This window comes from Zootoca vivipara, chromosome 12 (assembly GCF_963506605.1).
Source record: "Zootoca vivipara chromosome 12, rZooViv1.1, whole genome shotgun sequence".
NCBI lineage: Eukaryota > Metazoa > Chordata > Lepidosauria > Squamata > Lacertidae > Zootoca > Zootoca vivipara.
In genome coordinates, this window is record NC_083287.1 from 30,546,381 (window position 1) to 30,571,165 (window position 24,785).

The 24,785-nt window shown below is 44.3% G+C and overlaps 1 protein-coding gene across 2 annotated transcripts; it reads right to left on the minus strand.

Moving 5' to 3' along the window:
- Positions 1-1,785: 1,785 nt before the first annotated feature.
- Positions 1,786-24,013, minus strand: TAC1 (tachykinin precursor 1). 2 transcript variants are annotated; one of them, XM_035129552.2, is made up of 6 exons: positions 23,899-24,013; positions 23,408-23,676; positions 15,141-15,237; positions 12,415-12,438; positions 8,248-8,301; positions 1,786-2,486 (listed from the first exon to the last, which is right to left on the minus strand). In XM_035129552.2, the coding sequence occupies exons 2-6, from the start codon at positions 23,528-23,530 to the stop codon at positions 2,437-2,439; spliced, it is 348 nt and encodes a 115-aa protein (XP_034985443.1). In that variant the 5' UTR covers positions 23,531-23,676; positions 23,899-24,013; the 3' UTR covers positions 1,786-2,436. The 2 variants fall into 2 exon arrangements, with proteins under 2 accessions (XP_034985443.1, XP_034985444.1); XM_035129553.2 differs by lacking the exon at positions 8,248-8,301.
- Between the last annotated feature and the right edge of the window lie 772 nt (positions 24,014-24,785).

Consider the following 24,785-nt stretch of genomic DNA (forward strand, 5'->3'; position numbering starts at 1 on the left):
GCTGCCCTCATCTCTCGCTGTATTAGAGGAAAATCAATTTGAAGCCCCCCCCCCCAAGACAGGTGTTGGGTTCAGAGTTTTTTGCGGGTGTTTTGTGCAACATATCATTGCTGCCATTCAAGTGCACGAGTTGTGGATTTATACTGGACCATCCACACATTGCTCTGCTTTAGTTATTCTGCAATGCTTCCACAGTTTTACTGCATTATTGCAATCTGGAAGGGCTTTCTTGGGCTATAGTGGAAGGAAAGTAGAATAATGACCAGGAGTGCCAAACCGAATAAAATACTTTTTGGGGGGAGTGGCATGTAAACTCTGTTTCACAGAATCAGTCACAAGACATGACACATGCATACCATTTGAATAGCAATGCCTGTCAACTCGGGTGGAGCGGCTCAAATATTTTATTGGGGTGGGGGGCTGAATGGACCTGTGCCCCTAGGAGTTGCTTCCTGTGATGATGATCCTCTCCCTCAGGAATATTTGCAGTTACAGGATTCCAGGGTACAGGATTCCAGCAGGGAACTATGGGACACACACATCTATGGCAAACGAACAGTATAACTGCCCCAAAATGTTTACAAGTGCGAGTGTCAATGGTATTGGAAATACGATTGCGTAGAACCACCCCAATAACATCACAATGAATGTTTAATAAAAAGGACTCTTATTCATTGGAGGGAAGCAACTCTTATTCATTGGAGGGAAGAGCTTGTGACTCTGCCCTGTTGAGCTATCTGGTTCCAGCCCTATTATTAACATATTAACAGCAATCTCTGCCCATTGACTTGTTGGGGGCAACCTCTACCAGTGTCCTAATGTCAGGCTTCAGGGAATCAGCTTCCTCCCCCCCCCCCCTGGCAGTAAATAAGCCAGGCTTCCTCAACCTCGGCCCTCCAGATGTTTTTGGCCTACAACTCCCATGATCCCCAGCTAGCAGGACCACTGGTCAGGGATGATGGGAATTGTAGTCTCAAAATATCTGGGGGGGCCGAGGTTGAGGAAGCCTGAAATAAGCAGATCAAACGAAAGAAAAGTCTAAGCAGTTGGGCTCTCTGTGTCCTTGGGGATGGGGCGGGAATGCTGTCCAGAGACTGTGAATCTGTTAACCCTCTCTCTTCCAGTGTTTCTTCTTCTAGCTGCTCCTACCCTTCCTTCTCAGTTCAGCCCTCCTCAGCACAGTCCCTGACACCTAACACAATTTTCTCCCATATTTGATAGGCACCAGCTGTGTACTCTCAGGCCCCTTTTTGAACCCATTGAGTGTGCTATGGAGATTATAAGCTATGCACACTGACTTGGGAGTAACTCTCATTGAAAACAATGGGATCAACTTTCTGAGTATACCTGTGTAGGATAGTGATTAGCTACTTAGATCAGGGATGTGGAAACTGTGGTCCTCCAGATATTTTTGGACTCCAAGTCCTATGCCAGCAAGCAAATTCAATGGCCAGGGCATAGCTGCCAAGTTTTCCCTTTTCTCGCGAGGAAGCCTATTCAGCATAAGGGAAAATCCCTTTAAAAAAGGGATAACTTGGCAGCTATGGGCCAGGGATCATGGGAAATAGAGTCCAACAACCTCTGTAGGGTTCTAGGTTCCCCCACCCTGGACTTGGAGTCAAGAGAAAGTAGAAAACACACCCAATACAGTACCTAATTTGTATATCTCCATCCTGCCTGCACACCCGCTCTGCTCTCCTCCCTCGCTCTCTCTCTGTGTTTACATCCAGTGCCTTTCTGTTTGAAATAATTACATCATTGCCTGCAAGTTGCAAAATCTCCAGAGTAGATTTTTCTTTTATTTAAAGTGTTAGCTGCTGTAAAATCCAGATAATGAAACGAAGACTTCTAGATTCACATTTAAAGCACTCTCTTTTTAAAATATATGTGTGTGCATGAAACAAACAAACAAACAAAAAAACAACATGCTGCAATGATACAAATATATTTTAGCTACAGAAATTACAGCACATTCTCTCCCCCCCCCCTTTGGCTATGAACACAAATTGAGGCACTAGGCACCAGAGCAAGTTGGCGTTGGTAGTGAAGCTGATACAATTGCTATAAATTAACAAAAGTTTATTATTATTATTATTTCTTTACTACTTTTTCTTAAACATTTGGTGAACATCTCTTTCACAGAACATATCAAACAATGTGCTTTGTTGTGGAACACCACGGATTTCTTTATTCCGTACGGAGTTGCCATAGTAGAATCCATCTTTCGCAACCAGTTTACTGTATGTATCAATGCCACAATAGGAAGGGGTGGGGGGAAATAATTGTGTGGGTTTTCTTTTTTTTAAAAAATTAAATTTACAACGTTAAAAAAAAAGACCAGTCTTAAATAAATAATTCCTTACAATGGCTCTTCCATATTACACTAACTTGGCCATTTAAACGAACAAATCTCAACATATAACAGACCGGGAAGTCTCATTTACGTCTCCTTTCGTACATCTGTGCTGCATTCCATTCAGAAGATCCTGGGAGGGAAACAAAACGACAACAAAGCATGGCATGTTAATTTGAATGCCGTTTGGCTATTGGACATCGTATGAATCATGGTAAATCAGTCTAGAAGCATAAGCTTATTCCACTATGGCCCGGTTTGGGAACCACATGCTAAGGAAGCCATTGACATTGAAGGATGGAGAAGGGCTGTGGGTCCATAGCAGAACATCTGATTTGCATGCAGAAGGTCCCCGGTTCAGTCCCTAGCAACTTCCAGGTAGGACTGGCAAAGCCACTGCTGCTCAGTGTGGACATTACTGATGGATCCATAGCCTGGCTCTGTATGAGGCTGCTTCCTATGTTAAACTGGAGTATATCCAGAGGAGGGTGACCAGGATAGAGTTATGAGAAATAGTTAAAAGAGCTGCCATATGTTTACCCTGGAGAAGAGAACAAAGGAACATAAGAAGAACCTGTTTGACGAGAGAAGGCAGTGGGCTCTCCTTTGGTGGAGGTATTGAAGCAGAGGCTAGGCGGTCATTGGTCAGGAACGCTGTAGTCGCAAGATCCTGCCTTGTCAATTCAGAGTATGGAGTTAAGACTATAGGACCTTCTACCTCTGTGGTTCTTTGAGTGTACGGAACTTTGGGGAGGCCAACTCCTGTCGAAATCAGGGTTGTCTTAGCAGCTTAGCAAGTGCTGGGTGGGACCCATCCTTTGTAGATGGCGCCCCAAAGTACCAAAAAAGTAAAACCAGAGGAAATGGTGGCGTCCTAAGCTTTTGCATTACCTTTCTGCCTCTCCTTTCACCCCTTTCCTCCACAGTAGTGCTGATAGCATTTGCTACAATAACTTTTGGACTGGCACAGATCTTTAAGGATGAGGGCTGCTCTTGCTAAGCTGCTAAATAAAACGCCCAGTAGGTAGCCTCGTTGCTGGGCTAAGCCACTTCAGATTACAGCTGTGGGAGGATCAAATGAATGTTCCCACAGGTTAAATGTTCCTGCGCATTCCCTAGCTTGTCAGGACAGAAAATGTTTATTTTCTGTGCAGATTCTTGCTAACTTTTAATCTCACTGGCAGTTGATCAAGACCAGGAAAAAAGCTGCACACATGGCTGCTGGGATGAGGTGTTTTGCAGCCAAGAGTGTCCTTCCTTCCAGTATAGTTTTGGTTTCAATGTGTGACATGTACTGTGCTTTGCATTTCCCACCTCTCCTCTGTAGGTCTCAAGTTGCGTTTGTGCATCCCAACTGAAGTGTGTGCCTTTGCCAGTGCATTAATTTCCCTATAAACCAGTCATGGTTACTATACCAACTGTGGCCCCCAGATGCTGTCGGCCTCCAACTCCCATGATCCCTGACTGTTGGCCATGCTGACTCAGGCTGATGGGAGTTGGATTCCAACAGCATCTCGAGGGTCCTACAAGGTCCTCACCCCTGGTCTTCTGCAAAGAAGAGGGGCTCAGAATGGTGAGGAAAGAAAGTGGAAGTCCTTCGAAGAACTGTTGGTGCAGGATGTCGAGGAGGAAAGATAAGAGAGACTAGGGAAAGCAGCAGAAAGAAAAGCAGTTAACTAGGGATGGGCAAATCTCTCAATTTCAATTTTTCACCCCCCCAATCTTAACTTCAGTTCTCCAGATTTCCATATCTGTTTGTGATTTTTTAAATAGTCCTCATAAAAATGTGATTTTCTCCTAATATATGCCCTTTTGTGAATTAGGTAGGTTTGTCTTTAATTGCAAATAGAATCAAATTTCTTCCTCATCCTTAGACACATAATAACTGACAGCCAAATGTCAGGAATGCTTTGATGGTGTTTCCTGCTTGGCAGGGGGTTGGACTGGATGGCCCTTGTGGTCTCTTCCAACTCTATGATTTATTCAAGAAATGCCCTGTGGCACAGTAGCCAGCTTTGGTTTGGGGCTGGGATGAAGTGGGGTGTCTAATTGTTCATCTGTGACTACAGTTGCTCATTTACTGGTTAACTTAGATGTCAAATGAGATGCCACTCATTTCTGACAGCAAAAAATACTGAAGCATTGCAATACCCTTAGATCAGGGCCAGCCCAAGGTATTTTGGCGCCTGAGGTGAACCACAAAATGACACCTCTGCTGCCAGTTGAGATGAGAGGGAGGAGTGAAGACCAGCATTGGAATGGAAGGGGAAAGGGGAGAGAAGCATTGGGATGAGAGGAGGAGGCGGCGGTGGTGGAGAAGGAGAGGGCACCAGAGGTGGCAACAGGTGGATCTGCCGCCCACCCAGGTTTGCTGCCCAAGGCGACTGCCTCACCCTGCTTCAGAGGCGACTGGCGCTGCCTAATGTGTTGGAAGAAAAAGCTAAGACCCCTTCACGCCTGCTTTTCATATCATCAGCCGCTGTGAAAATTCACATCATCCAGTAAGGAGAATGAGAAAAAAACAGCATGCAACAGGCTAAATGTGGAAGGTAACTGCTCTGCTCTCTCTGCCCCTTCTCTTTGCATTTCACTGTTATGGGGTGGGTTTTTAGAATGCCAGTCGAACCACGGAAGCAGCGAAAGGTCCACACTGGCACACTTTTCCTTAAACATGAATTTCCCTGCCTTCGACATTTGCTGCAAGATAAGAACCAGGGCTCCATCAGGGCCTGTAGAGTCAAGATTTAGTTTAATCGCCCATTTGCTCTTACAGTTGGAGATAAAGTGGTTTTTCAAGTGGGGCTTTTCTAATCCACACTTGTGACGGATTAGAAATACAGAACTGGAAGTAGTTGTAGTAAAAGACGACTCTAGTTTAAACTTATTATGTTAAGAGGTTGGAATTAGAGGGGGTGTAGCAAATGAAGTGCTTTGTATACTTTATATGGCCGCTCTCATCGGCGGAACTGGCACTGCTACAGGTACTGCATAATACTCATTATGAAGTTGATCTTTCAGTGTGGCAGGTTAAGTCATTTGCCGGTGGCATCAGCTGACAATCTCCATGCAGTTGGGTCAGCTGGCAATATTCAGGGCAGGCCTGAAGCCTGGAGTGTGCCTCTGACTCACAAAGCCTAGGCGGCCTGGCTGGCTGAAAGACTTGGGAGAACTGGTGGCATAAGAGGCGGTGTGACAGAGGCCAGCTACATTCCCCTGGTGCCTCAGAGGGGCTAGACTGAGGAGACAAGAGAGGCTGAAAAATTATCTTAGCTACCTGTGAAAAGGGAAGGGCACCACATATTAGTAGCAAAAATCACTTCCAGAACTTTGACCGTCTCAAAGACTTGTGAACAACCCCTTCCTGTACAAGAAATGTTCCGAACTCGGTAGCAGCCTGGCTGCTTGATGGATTCTACCAGTCATCTACTCTAAAAAGAAGTTCCGAAATCCTAAATGCATAAGGAAGCAGCAGAATGTCACCAGATTTGCTGAACAATAGGGCCAAGACCTCAGTCCAGATTAATGCTGCTCAGAGGCTCATGGGATCATAGCTCACTGATAGAGTAGTTGACTTGCATACCATCGAAAGTTGCCAGGTTCAGTCCTATGCATCTCCATTTATAAAGGATCACATAGAAATGACCTCTGTTTGAGAACCTGGATACTTACAGTCAGGGAAGACATTGCTGCATGAAATGGACCCACACAGTAACTCAGTTTAAAGTAGCTCCACACAAGCATTCAGAGCATATATTTAAAACATAATAAAACATTAAACATTTGAAAAACTTCCCTATACAGGGCTGCCTTCAGGTGGCTCAGGGGTCAGATAACTCCCCTCCAACATTTCTTCAATGAAAATAGGGTTGCTAAGGAAAAGCGGGACATTCCGGGATCAAATTAGAAACCGGGATGGCTTCTCTAAATCAGGGACTGTCCCTGGAAAATATGGACACTTGGAGGGTCTGGAACAGGCCTAGTCCCCATAGACTTGGTTCAGTTCTCCTAGAGGCAAAGCCTTTCAATGAGAGCTTATTTAACAAAGGAAGAGACACCTAAAGAAAATGATATTATGTGATTGCTAATGTTTATACAGTGTATAACAGCAGACTCAGGTGGCTGAGTCTCGGCAGGACTGGATGCTGGAGAAGCGAAAGCGAGGTATCAACATACTTGTGTGAACCCCAAGGAAGGCAGATGTAGAAAACCTTTTTTTTAAAAAAAGAGCAAAACAAAATGAGGCTACCCTTTCCACACACAAAAAAACTAATAAGGATTGAGCATGCTCAGTAGCTTATAGAAACCATATATTCCCAGTTGGGAAACTGGGAGGCAATGACTTGCTGTCCATCTGCCTGGAACCCTGGTGCCATCTCTAATGTCTATACGATACCTTTCAGAAAGGAGACTTCGAAAGCCTCTCTTAATTTCAGGTTACTGTTACATAATTTCCAGTAGGTGACTAATCCCGGAGCTCTGGTGTTGCACAGAGAATTTGGAGCTAGGTCACAATCTTGCTCGGACACTTTGAAGCAGCCTCACTGAATTTAAAAGGACAGCTCTGAAGTGAATAAATTACAGGGTATGTCAGTACTACTTTAGTGTCAACATTTGATTGAACTAAAGTGTGGGAAATGTCTCTTTAAAAAGAAACCACTTCCCATTTTTGTTTTTGTTTTTCTGCAGCACACCAAAATGCAATCAGAGTATTTTTGTACATAAAATTCCGGTGTATATCTCTAGGCAATGAAAGACACTGTCCTTCTTTCATTTCTGCAATCAGATCTATATATTTCATTGTCTTCGGCCACTCAGGCTTTGTGGGTGACACCAGAGTAGAAGAGAAGAACAATGAATACAGAGATGATTGAAATCAGAACTTAATCTTCCAGGCTAGAATATTTCAGTTTCCAAGTGTGGTGATGAATATCTATTGTTCATGCTCGCTTTAGGCAACTAGCTGTAAATTATTCTATACATTACAGCAATTCTGAAATAATAAAACATGGTTATTCGCACTTCTTGTATTTTCAGATCACAATAGGAACAGAATCTCAACTCGAGCTTGAATCTGTCAATTGGTATTTGCAAGTCCCTTAGTATCTAATGGCTACTACCCAGAGATAAACCCTGCACTCAATTCCTCATGATTCATAGCAATTTGTAAAACTAAACAGAGTACCGACATAATATTGCAGTGATCAACGCTGCTGGGTTGGAAATAAAGCAACCAACAAATTGGAATTTCAGAAAAATAGTTTGCAATGCAAGCTTAAATAATTGCTAAACATGTTAGGCAGTTTGGTTTCCTACTCCACTTAAGAAAATAGCAGAGGGTATTCCTTTAAAATCTTTCAATAGTCTATAGAACACATTTAAACCAACCACGGTCTCTTTTTCCCCTGTTATTCAGTAATTACATGTCTCGTGGACAGACATCACATTTTCAGTGGGTAAATGAAGCCTTGTTAAAGTAGCAGTAACAGAATGACAGCTTAATGTGAAGATAGGTTTGACTGGAGAGATATGGCATGGTGCCTTTATCCCTCCACTAAGCAGTTTTGCCACCCAAAAATATGCAACTGGTTGTTACTTCAGCCAAGTGCTGTTTGATTGAGGGAGGCACTGAAACTCAACGGCAGAACTCAGGCTTGGCATGCACAAAGTCTCAGGTTCCAGGTTCGATTTCCTGCAGCCTCTCTAGGCAGGGCTGGGAAAGGCTCGTGTCAAAAGCCTTGGAGACCTGTTGGCCATCAGATAGTGGACCAGGATGCAAGATGAGCCGATGGCAGGAGGCAACTTCCTATGTGAAGATGGATATGTTATGAACATACTTATTATTATTACTATTTAAAGAGTAGGTGCTTGCAGGCTTCGCTGTAGTTTATACATACCAGAATCTAAAGATCTTTTGCCCATGAGTCCAACAAATGAATCTGTTTTATGTCCTGAAAAATATATTTGGGCGTGTTTAAGTACATTTGAAATACATCTCTCTCTCTCTCTCTCTATGGCAATGCGTGTTCATGATGAATACACAGTAGAAACAAACTGCAAATGATCTTAGTGTAAGAAAAGACAGAAGTACCCCTCAACTATTACTTCTGTGTCCTGCTCAAATAATTACCAATGTTTATTCATTTAATATGGTTTTGGATTAGCAGTTAAATAGTGGTCACTGGGCTACCAACCTCAGTTGAAATCCACAGTTGCTCTTGAGCTGTCTTTGATGATGGAACATGTGCTGGGAAGCATCATGGCTTAATTCAGGGGTCCCCAGACTTACCGGGCTTCGGGCCGGTGCCCGCCGCGCCGACCGCGCAGCGGGCCAGAGGGCGGGGGAGTGCGTGCCCGTGCGCATGCGCACACGCACACGGTTGGGAAAAAATCGCCGAAAATCGCTTGTGCGCATGCGTATGGGCCTCCCCCGACCTGGAAGTGCATCGGAAATGACCTCTTCTGGGTTGGGAGAGGCCCATACGCATGCGCACAAAGGATTTTCGGCGGTTTTTGCCGATTTTGAAGATCGCCGCTGCGCCGCCGCGCCGTAAGAGCGGGCGGCGGCAGCAGGCGGCGGGGGTCGTCGCGGGCCGGATTGGGAGGCCAATTGGGCCGCATCCGGCCCGGGGGCCGTAGTTTGGGGACCCTGGCTTAATTCTTTCTTTTAAAATAGCTTGAAGTTTCTTGGGGCTTAGCTTCAGTTACAGTTCCTTGGTTTTTGTAGCCAAGAGTCCCAGTCCAATGAGCTCAAATAGGGGGTGATGACACATTTTAGAGTTTACTAAGTTCTGTAAGAAAATATTGCCTTGGAAAAATACTTTTTAAAGGATGAGGCTAACATCCTTTGGTGTGTGTAGGGAAAGAGAATTTTAGAGAGTCACACCAATTGATCGGAACACTGAGTTTGACTTTGTACCAGGTGGGCTTACTGCAAAGCTTACTGCAAGGCCTTGGGCAAATTGTGACCCTCACTGTAGCTGTTCTTATTGAATTGTTGCAAGGATCAATAATAGAATCTATCGAGTTGGAAGGGGCCACAAGAGCCATCCAGTCCAACCTCCTGCAATGCAGGAATCTTTTTGCTCAACGTTGGGCTCGAACCCATAACCCTAAGATCAAGAGTCTCATGCTCTACTGACTAAACTATCTTGAACTGCAAGACAATTTTGCAAGAATATTGAGGGTCACAGTGAAGTAACTTCTGGAGGGAGGCAGGTACATTACACTGGCTGTGCACTGAGAAGTGCTATAGAAAGGACCAGTTACTAAAAATGTGCAATCAAGGTGCATCACAGACAACTTTCCCAGCCCAGAGTAGAAGATGCTGGCAGAATCTTTCACTGTCCCCTCCATGCACTCTCCCTGATGTCACCTGCATCCTCTCCTGTCCATTCTGCTTCTTTCAAATTATCTGTTTTTCCTTTGTGTTTCTTTCATGCCACTGCCCCCTTCTTCCTTTCTAAGCTTTAGAAGAATGATGCTGGATTAGATCAAAGCTCTGGCATCTACTAACCAAAAGTCTCTATTTCTTTTTCCTCCCAAAGGAAACATACATTGTAAAGGCTCATCTGGGCTCCACTGCGTACAGAAAGGAGAGAGCCGCTATAGGTTAACTTGACCAAAGACTTCCCCATTCTTTAATTCCCCAAAACCGAGTGGCAGCTATAAATTCCCCTTTGGAGAGAGTTTTGTCTAGTTAAAGCTATTGATCGAGACAACAAATGGCAAAGCTTTCAGAAGCCAGACATCTGCGTATATAAAAGATTTGTCTCCCAAGCTAAGACAGTGTTCTTCAGCATACTATAATTTTGAAAGCAGCCACTAAGCACAGCTAGATGAGTTTTGGCTGGAAGAGTTTTAATTGTCATTCAAATGGGTGATCCTAGTGATTTAATATAGCCACCAGCCCAGATGGCTAGGAGTCTTATTAATCTGTGGCAAAATGCAACTCCCCTTCCCTCCCTAAAAAAAAAACTTAGCATTGGTCTTATTGAAATCAAAGCATCTGGATTTGTATAGCTTTGGACAGTTTTGGGGAAAATATGTCTCTCTGTTGATATGCTTTTTCTCTAACAAAATGCAATCTGCAGTTTTTGTTGCCTTGGCTTATATATAATGTATTGCATGGAACAACCTAAATCGAATGACGCGTTCAAGCTAGTGCTGGAATTAGATTTAGTGCTGTAATATTATAAACCCTTACTGGGGAGTAAGTCCCATTGACCACAGTGGGACTTACTTCTGAGTAGACATGTGCAAGGTTGTACTGTTTGACCCGAAATCACTATTGGTGCAGTTTGCATTAATGTATTAACAATTGTAACAATCATTTATGGCTGCAAGCTGTTCAGAGAACAAGACATTCACCCTCCAGAAGTAATAATGTACTGTTTTGTGTACGTGTCTGCAAATGCTAAAAAATGAGACCTTGAGCTATGAAGTTCGCAGCACAATGCAATCCCATGCAAGCCTACTCAGGAGCTAGTCTCACTGAGTTCAATGGGACTTTTACTAGGTAAGTCTGTTTAGGATTGCACCTTAAACCAAATTGATTTAAGAAGAAGAAGAAAAAAGCAACTGTAGGAGCCTAGGTCAGGAGACCTGGTTTTACTCTCACCTCTGGGTAGATTTGCACATTTAAAGTTTTGCTGCTGTTCCCAGAGATAAAGCCACAACTTTCTGAGTGCTGGAGAAATAATGTCAGTAATGCTGTATGTCGGGTGGTCAGGTATATAAGTGAGCAGGGCTCCTGAACCTTAAATAGTTGTGTGTAGAAGTCTGAGCTTCAGCAGGTGTACCTTGTCATGCAAACCATATCTGGGAAAATTCCCTCTTCTACATAACTATTAAAGGTGCTAGAGCGCAGTCCCTTTTCTTTGCATCTGGTCACCCTAGCTCAGGCAAACTCAGCCCTCCAGATGTTTTGGTCCTGTTAGCTAGGGATGGTGGGAGCTGCAGTCCCAAAACATCTGGAGGGCCGAGTTTGCCTATGCCTGCCGAGTTTGCCTATGCCTACACAGCTAAGCTGGGGGGGGGAACGGGTGATGTAGCCCTCCAGATGTTGATGGACTCCAAGTCCCATCAGCCCCAGCCAGCCTGGCTGGTGGCCAAGGATGCTGGGAATTGTAGTCCAACAGCCTCTGGAGGGCCTATGCATGACCTTTGTGCATAACTATAAACTAGTGTTGCCAGATTTCAAAAATTGAATATCCGAACACTTGTTTTTGTTGTGCAAAATTTCCGAATGAAGTTTTTACTTTTTTATAGAAATCACCAAAAAAATCAACACTTCCAATATGGGCTGCCTTCCCCCAGGTTTTCCTTGGTATTTTAGCTGCTTTTCGAAAATTCCGCACAGAAGCCATTTTTGACAGATGAATCCTGGCTATGTCTGGGAAATTCTGGACATATGGTGGCCCTACTATAACCAGCCCTGACTTTAAGTGATACTGTTATTACTTTCACAAAGTGGCCATGATCCAATGACACACTGGGGCACATTTGTGCCCCTATCAACTGTAGATAGTCATGGCTAAGCCCCATTGAAATCAAAAGTTAGTATGAATTCATGTTGCCTTCAGGGGAACCAAAGCTGGACTCTCACCCCTCTTACTTGGGAGTAAACCCCACTGGGCTCATTTTGACTTACTTCTGAGTAAGCAAGCTGTTGCCACAATGGAAATTCAGAGCAACCCTATGTGTGTTTACTTAGAAGTAAGAGCTACTGTGTTCAGAAGGGCTGACTCTCACTTTAGAGTCAGATTGGAGCCACACAGTGATCACCTGGTTCCCTCCAGTTGGCAAAAATCATTCGTGAATTATATTGTTTGCAATTACATGAAGTCCTCAGTACAGACAACCACAGGGCAGCTTTTGTTCATGTGAAGCCCCAGAAGGTACATCAGCATTTCCCTGTTTCTGGTTTGGAAGCAATAAGAAACAGGTGTAAACTTGCAGTCCTGGATATCAGTTGCATTGAAATCAGCCAGAAACAGCACATTAGGAAATTATTGTAGGGGAGGGAATCAGCATTATTTCCAGCAAAACCAGCATTAACTTACTTTTATGGGAGAGAGGGCTGTATCCTAGAAAACAATAAAAGAAGAAGAAACAATTAGCTGAAGTAGTAGAGATGGCATTTTATTATGAAAAGAACAAAAGCATTTAGCACCAGCTCAGTAGTGTTACATTGCAGTTAATGCACTGATTGGGGACCCAGGTGGCGCTGTGGTTAAACCACTGAGCCTAGGGCTTGCTGATCAGAAGGTCGGCGGTTCGAATCCCTGTGACGGGGTGAGCTCCCGTTGCCTGGTCCCAGCTCCTGCCAACCTAGCAGTTCGAAAGCACGTCAAAGTGCAAGTAGATAAATAGGAACCGCTACAGCGGGAAGGTAAACGGCGTTTCCATGTGCTGCTCTGCTTTGCCAGAAGCGGCTTTGTCATGCTGGCCACATGACCTGGAAGCTATACGCCGGCTCCCTCGGCCAATAATGCGAGATGAGCGCGCAACCCCAGAGTCGGTCACGACTGGACCTAATGGTCAGGGGTCCCTTTACCTTTACCTTTTAATGCACTGATTATTTTCCGAATAATTCATGGACACAGGCACAATACACCAGGATTGCTTCCTGCACAAGCTTCCTTTTAAAAAAAGGAACATGCCTTTATACATCCCCCCATCTTCCCCACTAAATCCCTCTGCGAGGGATGTTCCGGATCCAAAATATAGCAATAAAATGAAATGGATTTTGTTAACTACTGGTTTTATATGCAGTGTAATTTAGCAGATTCACTGGTATTGTTGCAACTAGTGTGTGTGTGTATATATTGGTGGGTGGGGAAGAGATCTTTTTACCTGAGGGCCAACTTTCCTTCCCCAGAGGCTGCATGCAAGTGGAGGAGGGGGACAGAGACATGTGTGGGTGGAAGAAGAAATTTATATTGGTTAGCGATAGCTGAACAATGGAAGAACCAGACTGAAATACCCCTGAAGATATGAGAAAATAATATCTGGGATACAGCAGTGTCTGAGCTTCTCACCAGACACAGGAGGGCCCCTTTCTTTAACCATGCTAATGATCAAAATCAAAACCTTGTTATACCAACAGCTCAATATTCTCAGGGGAGAGGTCGCGTTAAGTAATATGTTTGAATATTGAATGTGTAAAATAAAAAAATTCCTTCAGTAGCACCTTAAAGACCAACTAAGTTTATATTTTGGTATGAGCTTTCGTGTGCATGCACGAAATATTGAAGGAATTTTTTTATTTTGCTTCGACTCAGACCAACACGGCTACCTACCTGTAACTAGAACTATTGAATGTGTAAGTTTCTGTCTAGAGTCAATGGATAGAACATAGACCATTAGATGTACTGCTGGAAAAGTGTTTAACGGTTCTTGTACTTGTTCAAAAACCAATAACAATTCGTTTCTTAAAAAATGAAGAAGAAGAAATGCATATTTAACTTTTATACAGTTAGATACTTTGTATGTAGGCCTCTTTGTCCATCCAGGCAAGCAAAAGGCATTCTCAGACATATTTTGTTGTTGTTTAGTTATTTAGTCGTGTCCGACTCTTTGCGACCCCATGGACCAGAGCACGCCAGGCACTCCTGTCTTCCACTGCCTCCTGCAGTTTGGTCAGACTCATGTTGGTAGCTTCGAGAACACTGTCCAACCATCTCGTCCTCTGTCGTCCCCTTCTCCTTGTGGCCCTCCATCTTCCCAACATCAGGGTCTTTTCCAGGGAGTCTTCTATTCTCATGAGGTGGCCAAAGTATTGGAGCCTCAGCTTCAGGATCAGTCCTTCCAGTGAGTACTTGGGGCTGATTTCCTTCAGAATGGAGAGGTTTGATCTTCTTGCAGTCCATGGGACTCTCAAGAGTCTCCTCCAGCACCATAATTCAAAAGCATCAATTCTTCGGCGATCAGCTTTCTTTATGGTCCAGCTCTCACTTCCATACATCACTACTGGATAAACCATAGCTTTAACTATATGGACCTTTGTCGGCAAGGTTATGTCTCTGCTTTTTAAGATGCTGTCTAGGTTTGTCATTGTTTTTCTCTCCGAAGACTCGCAAAAACTCTCAAGAAGAATGGGAAGCAGGGTTGGTGAGGGGGTGTGCCCTGGTGAGGGGGTGTGGCCTGAGGAGAGGGGTGTGGCTTGTGGGTGTGTGGCCCAGGGAAGGGGTGTGGCCTGAGAGAGTTGGAGGGCTGCATTCAGCATCTGAGTTTGAGGCTCCTCACCATGACCTGCCCTGATATTATGCACAGTGAGGCTGCAACCCTAACCCTCAACTTGTGCAGCAACGGTTAGGTTTCGGTGGTTAGGTTAGGTTTAGAGGCAATTAGATTTCATTGGACATCCCTGTCTGCTTCACCAGCTTCTGCCAGTAGAGGAGGTGAGGTGGTCCTGCTACTGCAGAGACCCCAATGCTATTTGGAGTTTCCTCCCTCCTCCAAGATTAACCCCATATTTCCAAACGATGAAGAATGACTGGGTGAAATTCTTCAGCCCAGCACTAGAAAATACTTTGATGGCATGCAGCAGGGGGGGTTATTTTCATGGGGATTTTCAGGGCGGGAATGTAAATGTTTTGGTGTTTTGCTAAATGCGTTGTGTCCAACTGCTAAATGTTAGTTGCGGTGGCTTTTAGTTTTAAACTGATTCCAAAGAAAGGGAAGTTTAAACAATTTTGATAAAACAGCCGACAGTTTTAGCTGAAATTGTCTTGCATATAAATCAAGCGAGCTGCATGAAAGAGTGAGATCGGAAAAGGGTTCTCACCAGAATCTCGTTTGCCCATTAAGCCGTAGAATTGTTGAGGTCTGGGTCGCCGGGCAATTCTCTGAAGGAAGTGCTCAAAGGGTAAAGGCAGCTCCTCCTGAAACAGAGATATTGTACCGTTAGTGGAGCACTCGGCATGCGATACTGACAGCGCAATGTTAGGTGAACACAAAAAGAAGCCCCTCAGTCTGGAGGTATTTAAGTATGGTGCCTTAGTTTCCTCACTTTTGTTGTCTGCCTTTTCCCAAAGTCTTCAGGGAGAGATGATCCTGTCGCAAAGGAAAATGTCGTTTCCTCTAAGGCCAGATTATGAACTAAACAGATTCCAGACAGAACTCCAATCAAAATCCAATCTGGAATCAAGTTACCCTATGTTCTGTCACAAGGAGGCCACTAGGGGGCAGTGGAAATACAAAGTCAGAAAATACCAAAACTAGGGGCAAACTACACCTGATGCTGGAGATCCATGATTAGCATTTTGAAACAGGCGTGAAGAGGTAAACATAAGAACAAGGATGGACAATTTATTTATTTACTGTAAATCATTTTTATTGATTTTCCAATAAAAACAGCCAATTAACATATCCAACAAATCATAATCATAATCCAACTAAAACCAATAAACTAAAATAAAAAACAACCAAATTACAATCCAAATTATTAATTATAAATTTTTTCAGGCTTCCCATAGTCTCGATCTCTGAAGTATATCTGCAATATCTTTGTTCCTGCCCTCTTCTTGTTGTTCTCATATTTTCCACATTCCGATCCTAACGCTTTAAAGTTCTCCGTCCCTGGCTATGCGATTCTCAATCATGTCAGAAATCATATATCCTTTCATCCATCGAATACAGCTTTATTTGCATATATATTTTTTCAGCTGTTTATTTGCCTGCTCAGCTTTTCCTGACTTCATTCCAATCTTCCAATTTGGGCTGTTGTCCAAGTCCATCGTTTGAAGTTTAATGACGCAGCAACTCCCAAATTGCTAAATTATTCCAATCCGGGCTGTTGTCCAAGCCTGTCTGTTGAGCATACTGTTTGCAGCATTGCAATGTAAATGAACTGTATTCCACAGATATAAGTCATTTGGTGATCGATCATCTTTCCTGGAGACCACATAATCCCCCCCCTGGGCCCTAGAAGGGAGGTTGCTAGACATCCATTTAGCCTTTTCTCTCGCTCATAGTGAAGAAATTCTGCAAACAGATGCACTGTATCTTATCCCAAATTGTTGTCTCAAATCATTATAAAGTCATCTAGCAAGTATTTCCCACTTCCCTTGAAAAAGGGAAGAATTCTCTTTTCCCCTTGCTGCGTCATATTAACAAGCACCACCTTGTTTCTTCTTTTATCTTTATCAAGTCTTTCAAGTATAAGTAAAGCTGCACAATTGAATACTTAATTATAAATAGAAGTCCATCTGTACTTAAAAAAAAAGGTTTCTTAATGAGGCTTGGCATAGAAAAACAATTGTGGGTATTGAGGAAAAAAAGAATGTACTAATCACCTCCGTAATCCAAACACCATGATGAGAATCTCTTTGAAGTCCGAGCTTAAACACCAGGGACTGTGCAGTTCTGCAGGTTTTTTCTCATTCTTCTTCGGTCCAGACTATGTCTCTTTATTGTCCAAATCTAATTATTTTATCAAACAGATATTTCTGGCTACGAGAGTGACTTTGGAGAGTGCCAACCATGTTGTGCTCTGGGACCCAGTGTCCTGCCGCTTGCACCTTGATGCAAGCTGACAATCTCAGACAATCTGCGGGTCTACAAGACAGTCCTCCTCCACCCTGGGGAGTCTGCCAGGGCTAATTACCCCCATATCAACCCTGAATTTGGCACGGCTGAGGTCCGATCATGTGGGAGTCAGCCATTTCTCAACACCGGAAACAGGAAGCCTAAGGATGGACAATTTAGATCAGAGGAATGTATGTGTTTGGAAGTGTAAGATGCAATTTCCTCCGGTGCTCCAGTGTTTCATTTAAATTTAGAATCTCATGAAAATATCCAATTATTAGCATCATTATCCTTATCATCATCGTCACACAAGGTTGCTTTGTTTTAAATTTGCAGCACATTTAAAATTTGCTTTAGAACATCAGCTGAGTCACATGTGGTTTGGCCCTATGGGGATGCATTCATTATGGGATGTGCTAATAGTTCTCTTAAGGAACTTTTACATGAGAAGCTTACATGTGCCTTTGAACTTTTCTTGCACTGTTTGTGGCAGGTGCAAATGTGCTTATGTATGCGAGAGTTGACATGGAAGGGAAATTAAATGGGTGTGGTAAGCAATGGAGCTTTCATATTCCCATGTCATGTGGATTTAAACTCAATCCATTGTCACACGGGACACTTAAAAGCCACCACTGTTTTATATTTAGGTAGGTGCGCTCACATGCAACAAGGCTCACCACTGCACACCAAATATACACAACACCATCCCTACCGGCTCTTTGGTTTTTAAAAAGTAGGAGTGTGCTGGACGTTGTGTGTTTTCTAGCCTGAAACCAAAATATATTGCTGCTCAGTGTTTGGGGAGAGGCACTCTAGACTTGCACAGAGGAGCTTTCTTCATAATTAATCCAGATGTTCCCCAAATCAATCAATTCAAAGCAAGTGCTGGAACTAAGTTGTGACTCACACGCGGCATTTATATTTGCGTTACTGCTCATTCACAGTGGTTAGGCATGTATTAAACACTTACTTTAAAAAAGAAAGAAATAAAACCAACACCAACACAGCATTCTGTGCCACCATGACCCCAATGTCGCTATTTTTTAATTTACTAAAAACAATTTGCTTATTTTAGCACGACTCCCTTTATTCCCAAAGTTCAGAGGAGAGTGCTGCTGTTCATGTGGCCAAAACAGTACCACCCATGCACAACAGGGAGGCAACAGCAGGCTCTGGGGCACCCCAGGATTTTCGGATGATGGGAAACTCCAAAAGTAGTCTAGAGTGGATTGGGTATTAGCATCTTGGTACGGTGACTGGTTTGGGAGAGAAACAAACAGAAAAACAAACAAATGTTGGAGATGGGAGGGAATGGATTGGAATAGTGAGGGGAAATGGCATGGCTGGCTGACCAGAAATGTGAGCACAGGACTCATCCACATGGTGTTTTGCTACCAGAGGCAAATGAGACAACAGCATCCCCTCCCTTTCCATGCACCAAAGGCAAACATATTGGCGACTGAAGCTTATTCAGCACTGACAATGGGACAGCACCTGAGAGCAGCAGGACAGGTGAGGGGCAACCGGGCAAGCTGTGTGGGATGCGCAGCTCTGTTTTCCAACATATTGCCACTGCTTCCCACTTTTCAGGCAGCCAATTCACTCTGCCTGGTGGTAGGGGCAGTCCTTGTTAATTCTTTTATGGAGAGGGGCAAGAGAATCTGCACAACAACAAAGACTTTCTTCCTCCAGCCACTGGAAATGTGTCAAACCCTTAGGCACCCACTAACTGCTGAGGTTATAAAAGATATTGAAAACCTGCATGTCTGTCAGTGTAGACTGTAGTCCTTTGGGAGAAATGGTGGGATATAAACAAACAAACAGACCAGAGCAGACCGAGAATTTATTAAAATTCAAGATTCTCAGAAAGTTGAATGTTGCAGCTAGTATCAAATTCCATGTGTGACTCAGTTTTGATCATCCACCAATTTTTAAAAGTGGATGTTGAGAGAGAGAGAGAGAACCGAAGGAATAGGTAGAATGTCTCTTGCTTACTGAACTACTTCAAATTAACTTAAAGCATCTTCTTTAAGCCTTCAGACATCACAAGGTGTTGTTAGTGGTTCAGAGCAAGACTGAACAACAATCTATTTCTGCTCAATTGTGCTGCCCAACCATTTCGAATCAACCCAGGTGGCTTTTGTTCAGGATGAAGCCGGATCCATACATGCACATTGCTTGATTTCTCATCCCCCAGTCAACAGTCACTTGATGTCTATCAGCTGATTCTATTGAGCCCCATACCAAAGGTTTTGTAGGGTATGATATGAAAACTGTTGTGTCTGGTCTGTGGTAGTTGTTTCAGCAATCACTTGGTGTATAAGCTCACTTCAAATATGATAAGATTTAAATGTGTGTTGGCTAATTTAGGAAAAAGATAATTGAGGATTAAGGATCCTGTGAAAATGGAAAGTGGGTGCTATGCTTCTCTAGGAGCTCCATCTCTCCAAATCTTTGGGAGACGGCCTTTTACTCCCCCCCCCAGCAACCTTTGATCTTTATCTTTAGTCATCTTTATTTTTGATGACTATGTCATAATGATGTACTTTTGCTGCCCTGAAATTAGTAGGCATTTACTCAAGGTGTAGCAGAATCCCCAGCATTTCCTCATTTCGTTGTTCCCGCAAGGGGACAATGACAATAAAGATCTATTCTATTCTATTCTATTCTATTCTATTCATCATCACTAAATTCTATGTTGGTGCCATCTTCCCTGTCAAACCCAAGCAACCTAACCAACTGGCAGAAGATGGTCTTATTCCATGGGTGAGGAAGCTGTGGCTCTCCAGATGTTGCTGGACTCCAACTCCAGCCAGCATGGCCAATGGTCAGAGATGATGGGAGTTGTAGTACAACAATGCCTGGAAAGTCACATAGAATCATAGAGTTGTAAGGGACCACGAGAGTCATCTAGTTGCAGGAATCTTTTGCCCAATGTGGGGCTTGAACCCACAACCCATGCTCTACCAACTGAACTAGGTTTCTAACCCTCCCCCCCCCATTGTAGGGAGGTAAAAGTGATTCAATTAAACCATTGGAGAACAAACAGCAAGCAAACACTGGCGTTCAGTCCAGATCCCACCTCTTGCATTTTGCAGGGGTGAGGAACCCTGGATGCACCCAATTTCACATTCTAAAACTGTATTATTTGAGCAAACTGCAGAGGAAGTCTTGAGACCCACAAACTCTCACACGATCTCACATTATTTGCTTAAGAAACATGCCTTTGGAGAGCAGTGCTGCAGAGCAAACCTAAGACCCCATTGCAATTCACCTATTGCCTATATCCATTGTTACTGTGGGCAGATACGAATAGAATCAGTTGCGCATGTTATTTTGCACTGCCCCTGATATCAGACAATTCAATCTAAGTTTATTAATCAGTTGGTTATTAGTAGAGAGTGGCATGCAGACGAATGTAAGGTAGCCTTCCTTATCTTTACTCAGAATGGGGATAAGATAGAGTTAGTAGCCAGGTTTCTGCAACACACAGTGAGGATTCATGGATGTTATCCAACATTAATTTAAGTGGTAGATGCAGGTTTTTGATGAGTGATTTTATGGTATCGAACCCTACTGGAATCCTGTATATACATGCCAATAAAGATTTGAACATTCCATTGCTATGGAAGTTTTCATAGAACAACATGGTTCTATGAAACATAGGTAGAACAACATGGTTTTATGAAACATAGGTAGAACAACATAGTTAGAACAACATAGTTCAGAGAAATTGATACCTGCAGCTCAGCCTACATATTGTATTTATTAAGAAATATATAGCTTGCCCTTGAGATTTTCCTCTTTTATCCTGTGCCCAGTACACTTCCCACTTGCAATCATTCCCTATTTCTCATCCCATTATGATTTGCATTACATTTCAGGAGCACTTTGCTGTTGTTTGTGTGTTAGTGAATAGCTACCCATCAGTATGCAGAAATGGAGGCAGTGAGAGATTTGACTTTCTTGGGTTCCATGATCACTGCAGATGGTGACAGCAGTCACAAAATTAAAAGGCGCCTGCTTCTTGGGAGAAAAGCAATGACAAACCTAGACAGCATCTTAAAAAGCAGAGACATCACTTTGCTGACAAAGGTCCGTATAGTTAAAGCTATGGTTTTCCCAGTAGTGATGTATGGAAGTGAGAGCTGGACCATAAAGAAGGCTGATCGCCGAAGAATTTATGCTTTTGAATTATGGTGCTGGAGGAGACTCTTGAGAGTCCCATGGACTTCAAGAAGATCAAACCTATCCATTCTTAAGGAAATTAGCCCTGAGTGCTCACTGGAAGGACAGATCCTGAAGCTGAGGCTCCAATACTTTGGCCACCTCATGAGAAGAGAAGACTCCCTGGAAAAGACCCTGATGTTAGGAAAGATTGAGGGCACAAGGAGAAGGGGATGACAGAGGACGAGATGGTTGGACAGTGTTCTCGAAGCTACGAACATGAGTTTGACCAAACTGCGGGAGGCAGTGGAAGACAGGAGTGCCTGGTGTGCTCTGGTCCATAGGGTTACGAAGAGTCGGACACGACTAAACGACAACAACAGTATGCAGATAGAGAAGAATCCTTGTCATTGTCTCCCATCACCCTTAAAGATGCCCCAAAGGCTGATGTTGTATCCAGAAGGGGGAAATGACAGAGAAAACCACCACTGCCACCACTCCAAACTGAAACAGAGCAGGGCATGGATGGAATTGACCTGACAGGATGGAAAGGACCTTGGAGTCTTTAAATAATTTGGATGAATGTCTGCCCAGAAGCCTCCTGCTTCAAATTTTCTGGTGCAAAGTTGGAAGCAAGACCAGGAACTGTTGCAGGAGGACACACGTTTCATGGGCTCTGAAGCATCTTTCCATTTTATGGGCATCATGCTACCGGCATAGTCTAGATCAGGAATAGTCAATGTGGTGCCCTACAGATCCTGTTGGGACTCCAACTCCCATCAGCCCCAGCCAGAAAACCAATGATTGGGGGTGATGGGATTTGGAGTCCAGCAACCTCTGCCTACCCTGGTCTAGATATTGTGTTTTGCCACATCCTGCTGTTGCAGGCAATCCTGAACATGGGGAATGCACTCTAACCTCTTGGCATGCAGGTGGCTTGCAGATAAGCAAACTGAGTAACACGTGGGAGACCCACAGATTCTTATCCCTATATTCAGGCACTACCCAGCAGAACTGTCGTTATTATTCTCAATAATAATTTATTATTTGCCTTCCAAGCAATCGCCCCAAGGTGATGCACAATCAAAGCAGCAAAAAACAGCGAAACACAAATGCCCAATCAACGAACCAATACATTTAGTACAAAAGTAACGCAATGCAAAATAGACGCTAAGGGCAAAGATCCACCTATCTGGCTGGGAAAGGCTGTTGGAGCAAATGTGTCTTTCTAGAAGGTAAAGATATTGGGCACCTGTGGAGCTTGGCAGAAATGTCATCCCACAGGACAGGGGCACGTTAGAGCTGACTTTTCTCTGTTTCTATCCCTCTGACGCCCCTACCTGGAACCTGTGTGACACTTTTGCCCCATGAGCTAATGTAACCAGTCTTGGGAGGCGTGGGAAAGGAAGTTCAAATCTAGAAGTAGCCTTTCAACTTTGATATCTATTATCTCTGGTGGGGTCTGGCAGGGGAAGAAATGGGAGTTTTTAAGGATCAAACTCCCAATGACCCCTGCGCCCCGATTCCCAGTGCAATCAGCTCAGAAGTTAAGTTCCCCATGGATGGTATAAGAGTTCTTATAAGACATGCTGCATCTTCGGTGTCCGAAACGAAGAAAAGTTTTCCATTTTCTCAGCTCTGGCTGCGCAGCCAGCCGGATCTAAAACACGCTTAACTCCGAAGTAAACTCCCACCCTCTTGGCTAGGATTTACTCTCAGATTAACCGTGCATCGGATTGCAGTGTTGCGGCGCTATCCGATGCATAACGCCCCGGGGCTTGGCCGTTTTGCAAGAAAAGGACGGTAGCCTTAATATGAAAGAAGAAATAAAAAGCAAGTGCACTGGGTGGCGTCCAGCTAAACCCTCCTCAGAGTAGATCCGTAGAAATTAATGTACATACAGGAGCCATGCCCGTTACTTTTAAGGGATCTGCTCTGAGTATAGCTAGCGATGAAAAAAAAATCTTTCTCTCTCCGTCTCCTTTGCTTCTAATCTTTAACGGGGCATCCACAGAACCGTCCGCAGTTTCGCCGACGACGCTGTGAATTCCTTTGCTGGGGGGAACATGTTGGCAAGTTGCATGGACAGACGAGGGTTTTGGAAAAAAAACACACAACCCTCTGGATTTGCCTTCCTCTCACTGTCTAATGAACACACACACTCCGGAGAAAATCGCTGAGCACCCGTGAAGTCCAGGACTTTCCCCAGACGTGATCTCTGGTTTTAGAACCAATTCAAACTCGACAGCAAAAACCAGCACGATCCCAGGAACGCCCCACCGCCCGTGCGCCACCGTCGAAAAAAAAAAGCCACCATCGGACTTAGCCGTCGGGGCTAGAAAAGCATCTTTCGCTCACCTTGTTTTGGTCGCCATCGGACCAGTCCGACCAGTAATTCAGCTCCTCGTTGTCTCCCAGCTCTTCCGCAAAGGCTTGAGCCGAGACTAGGAACAGCACGGTCAAAACCGCCAGGAATTTCATCGCCGCCGCCCGCTTTCCTCCACGTCGAGGAGCAGCCCGAGGAACCCTTGGTGGGGACGGCAGGAGGTGGAGAGGATGCCGTCGAGGAAAAGCCCGAACCGCCGTCCCTTCCTCTCGCCCTACGGCTGCTGAAAAGTTCTGAGAAGCTGTAGCAAAGAGACAGAGACAGACAGAGAGAAAAGTGAGGGGTGGGCGTGTATTGAATACAGGCTTTCCCCTCCTTGCCAGCGCATCTCAGCCTAGACGAGATGAATAGAAGGCAAAGGCGGCTGGTCCTCCCGCTGGATGCTGCGGAGAGATGCAGGAACCTGAATGCAAGTGATGCCTAAGGCAAGGAGCCAACGCTGAAGCAGGGAGAGGGCACTTACTGTGAGAGGACTGCTGCTTTCCTGAGTGTGGGGCTCGATGAATGCACACCAAGCCAACCCTCTCCACTTTATATTCCTGGCGGTGGGGAGGGCCAGAGAGCTTCCTCTGCCTTAGCCTAATTGCTCCCTGGTATTTATCATATGAGTCACATGAGAAGACCCCACCCGCACAGGCCGCCCCAAGGCGTGATGGAGACGGAGCAGCATCCAGTCACCTCAGGGCTCACACACTTCGTTCTTTCGGGGGTGGCCCCCTACTTGAGAGTCCGCATGCAGAGAGCTGTCTTCCGTGTGGTTTTTCCAGATGATGCAATCTGGGATTTGTATCTACGTAGGAAGGAGCCCTCTCCTTCCAGGCCTCTCCGAGATGCCTCTTGTGCCATTGTCCCAGGAGGACCCCAATGAATCATCAAAGCAGATCTTAGTGACTCATCCAGGGTGACTTTGTGAAGATGTTTTTGTATGCCAGGCCCAGCTTGGTTTGAAGAAGAGGGACCTCAAGGCCTCGCTTCAAGGAGTGGAAGGACGACTTCTTCTTTACAGAGCCCTAAATAAACCTCTAGATCAGGAGATGATAGATAGATCTAGATAGATGATAGATAGATAGATAGATAGATAGATAGATAGATAGAGACATCAAATTTGCAAATGATTGCACAAGCTGTGTGACTTGGCTGCACAAAATGCTTATGCCATTGATAATGCAGATGCAGAGAAATCAATCTTGGGTTGCTGGTTTGCAAACTTTTTCCTTGCTCTCTCCATCATGTACTGTTTCCAGGCTCAGTTGCTAAATGCCACAGTGATGGGCAAGGACATTAATTTGCTAGGTGGTAGGATTGCTAATGCCCATTTCAAAAAACCCACCACCTCTGCTTCAGAACTTG

Bases quoted from the DNA above. Each gene is read 5' to 3' on its own strand.
- TAC1 (XM_035129552.2), bottom strand. From the start codon at position 23,530: ATGAAATTCCTGGCGGTTTTGACCGTGCTGTTCCTAGTCTCGGCTCAA. The intron at 12,439-15,140 runs GTGAGAACCCTT...ATTGTTTTCTAG, and splicing joins AATGGGCAAACGAGATTCTG to GATACAGCCCTCTCTCCCAT. The intron at 8,302-12,414 runs GTAAGTTAATGC...TATATTTTTCAG, and splicing joins CAGCCCTCTCTCCCATAAAA to GACATAAAACAGATTCATTT.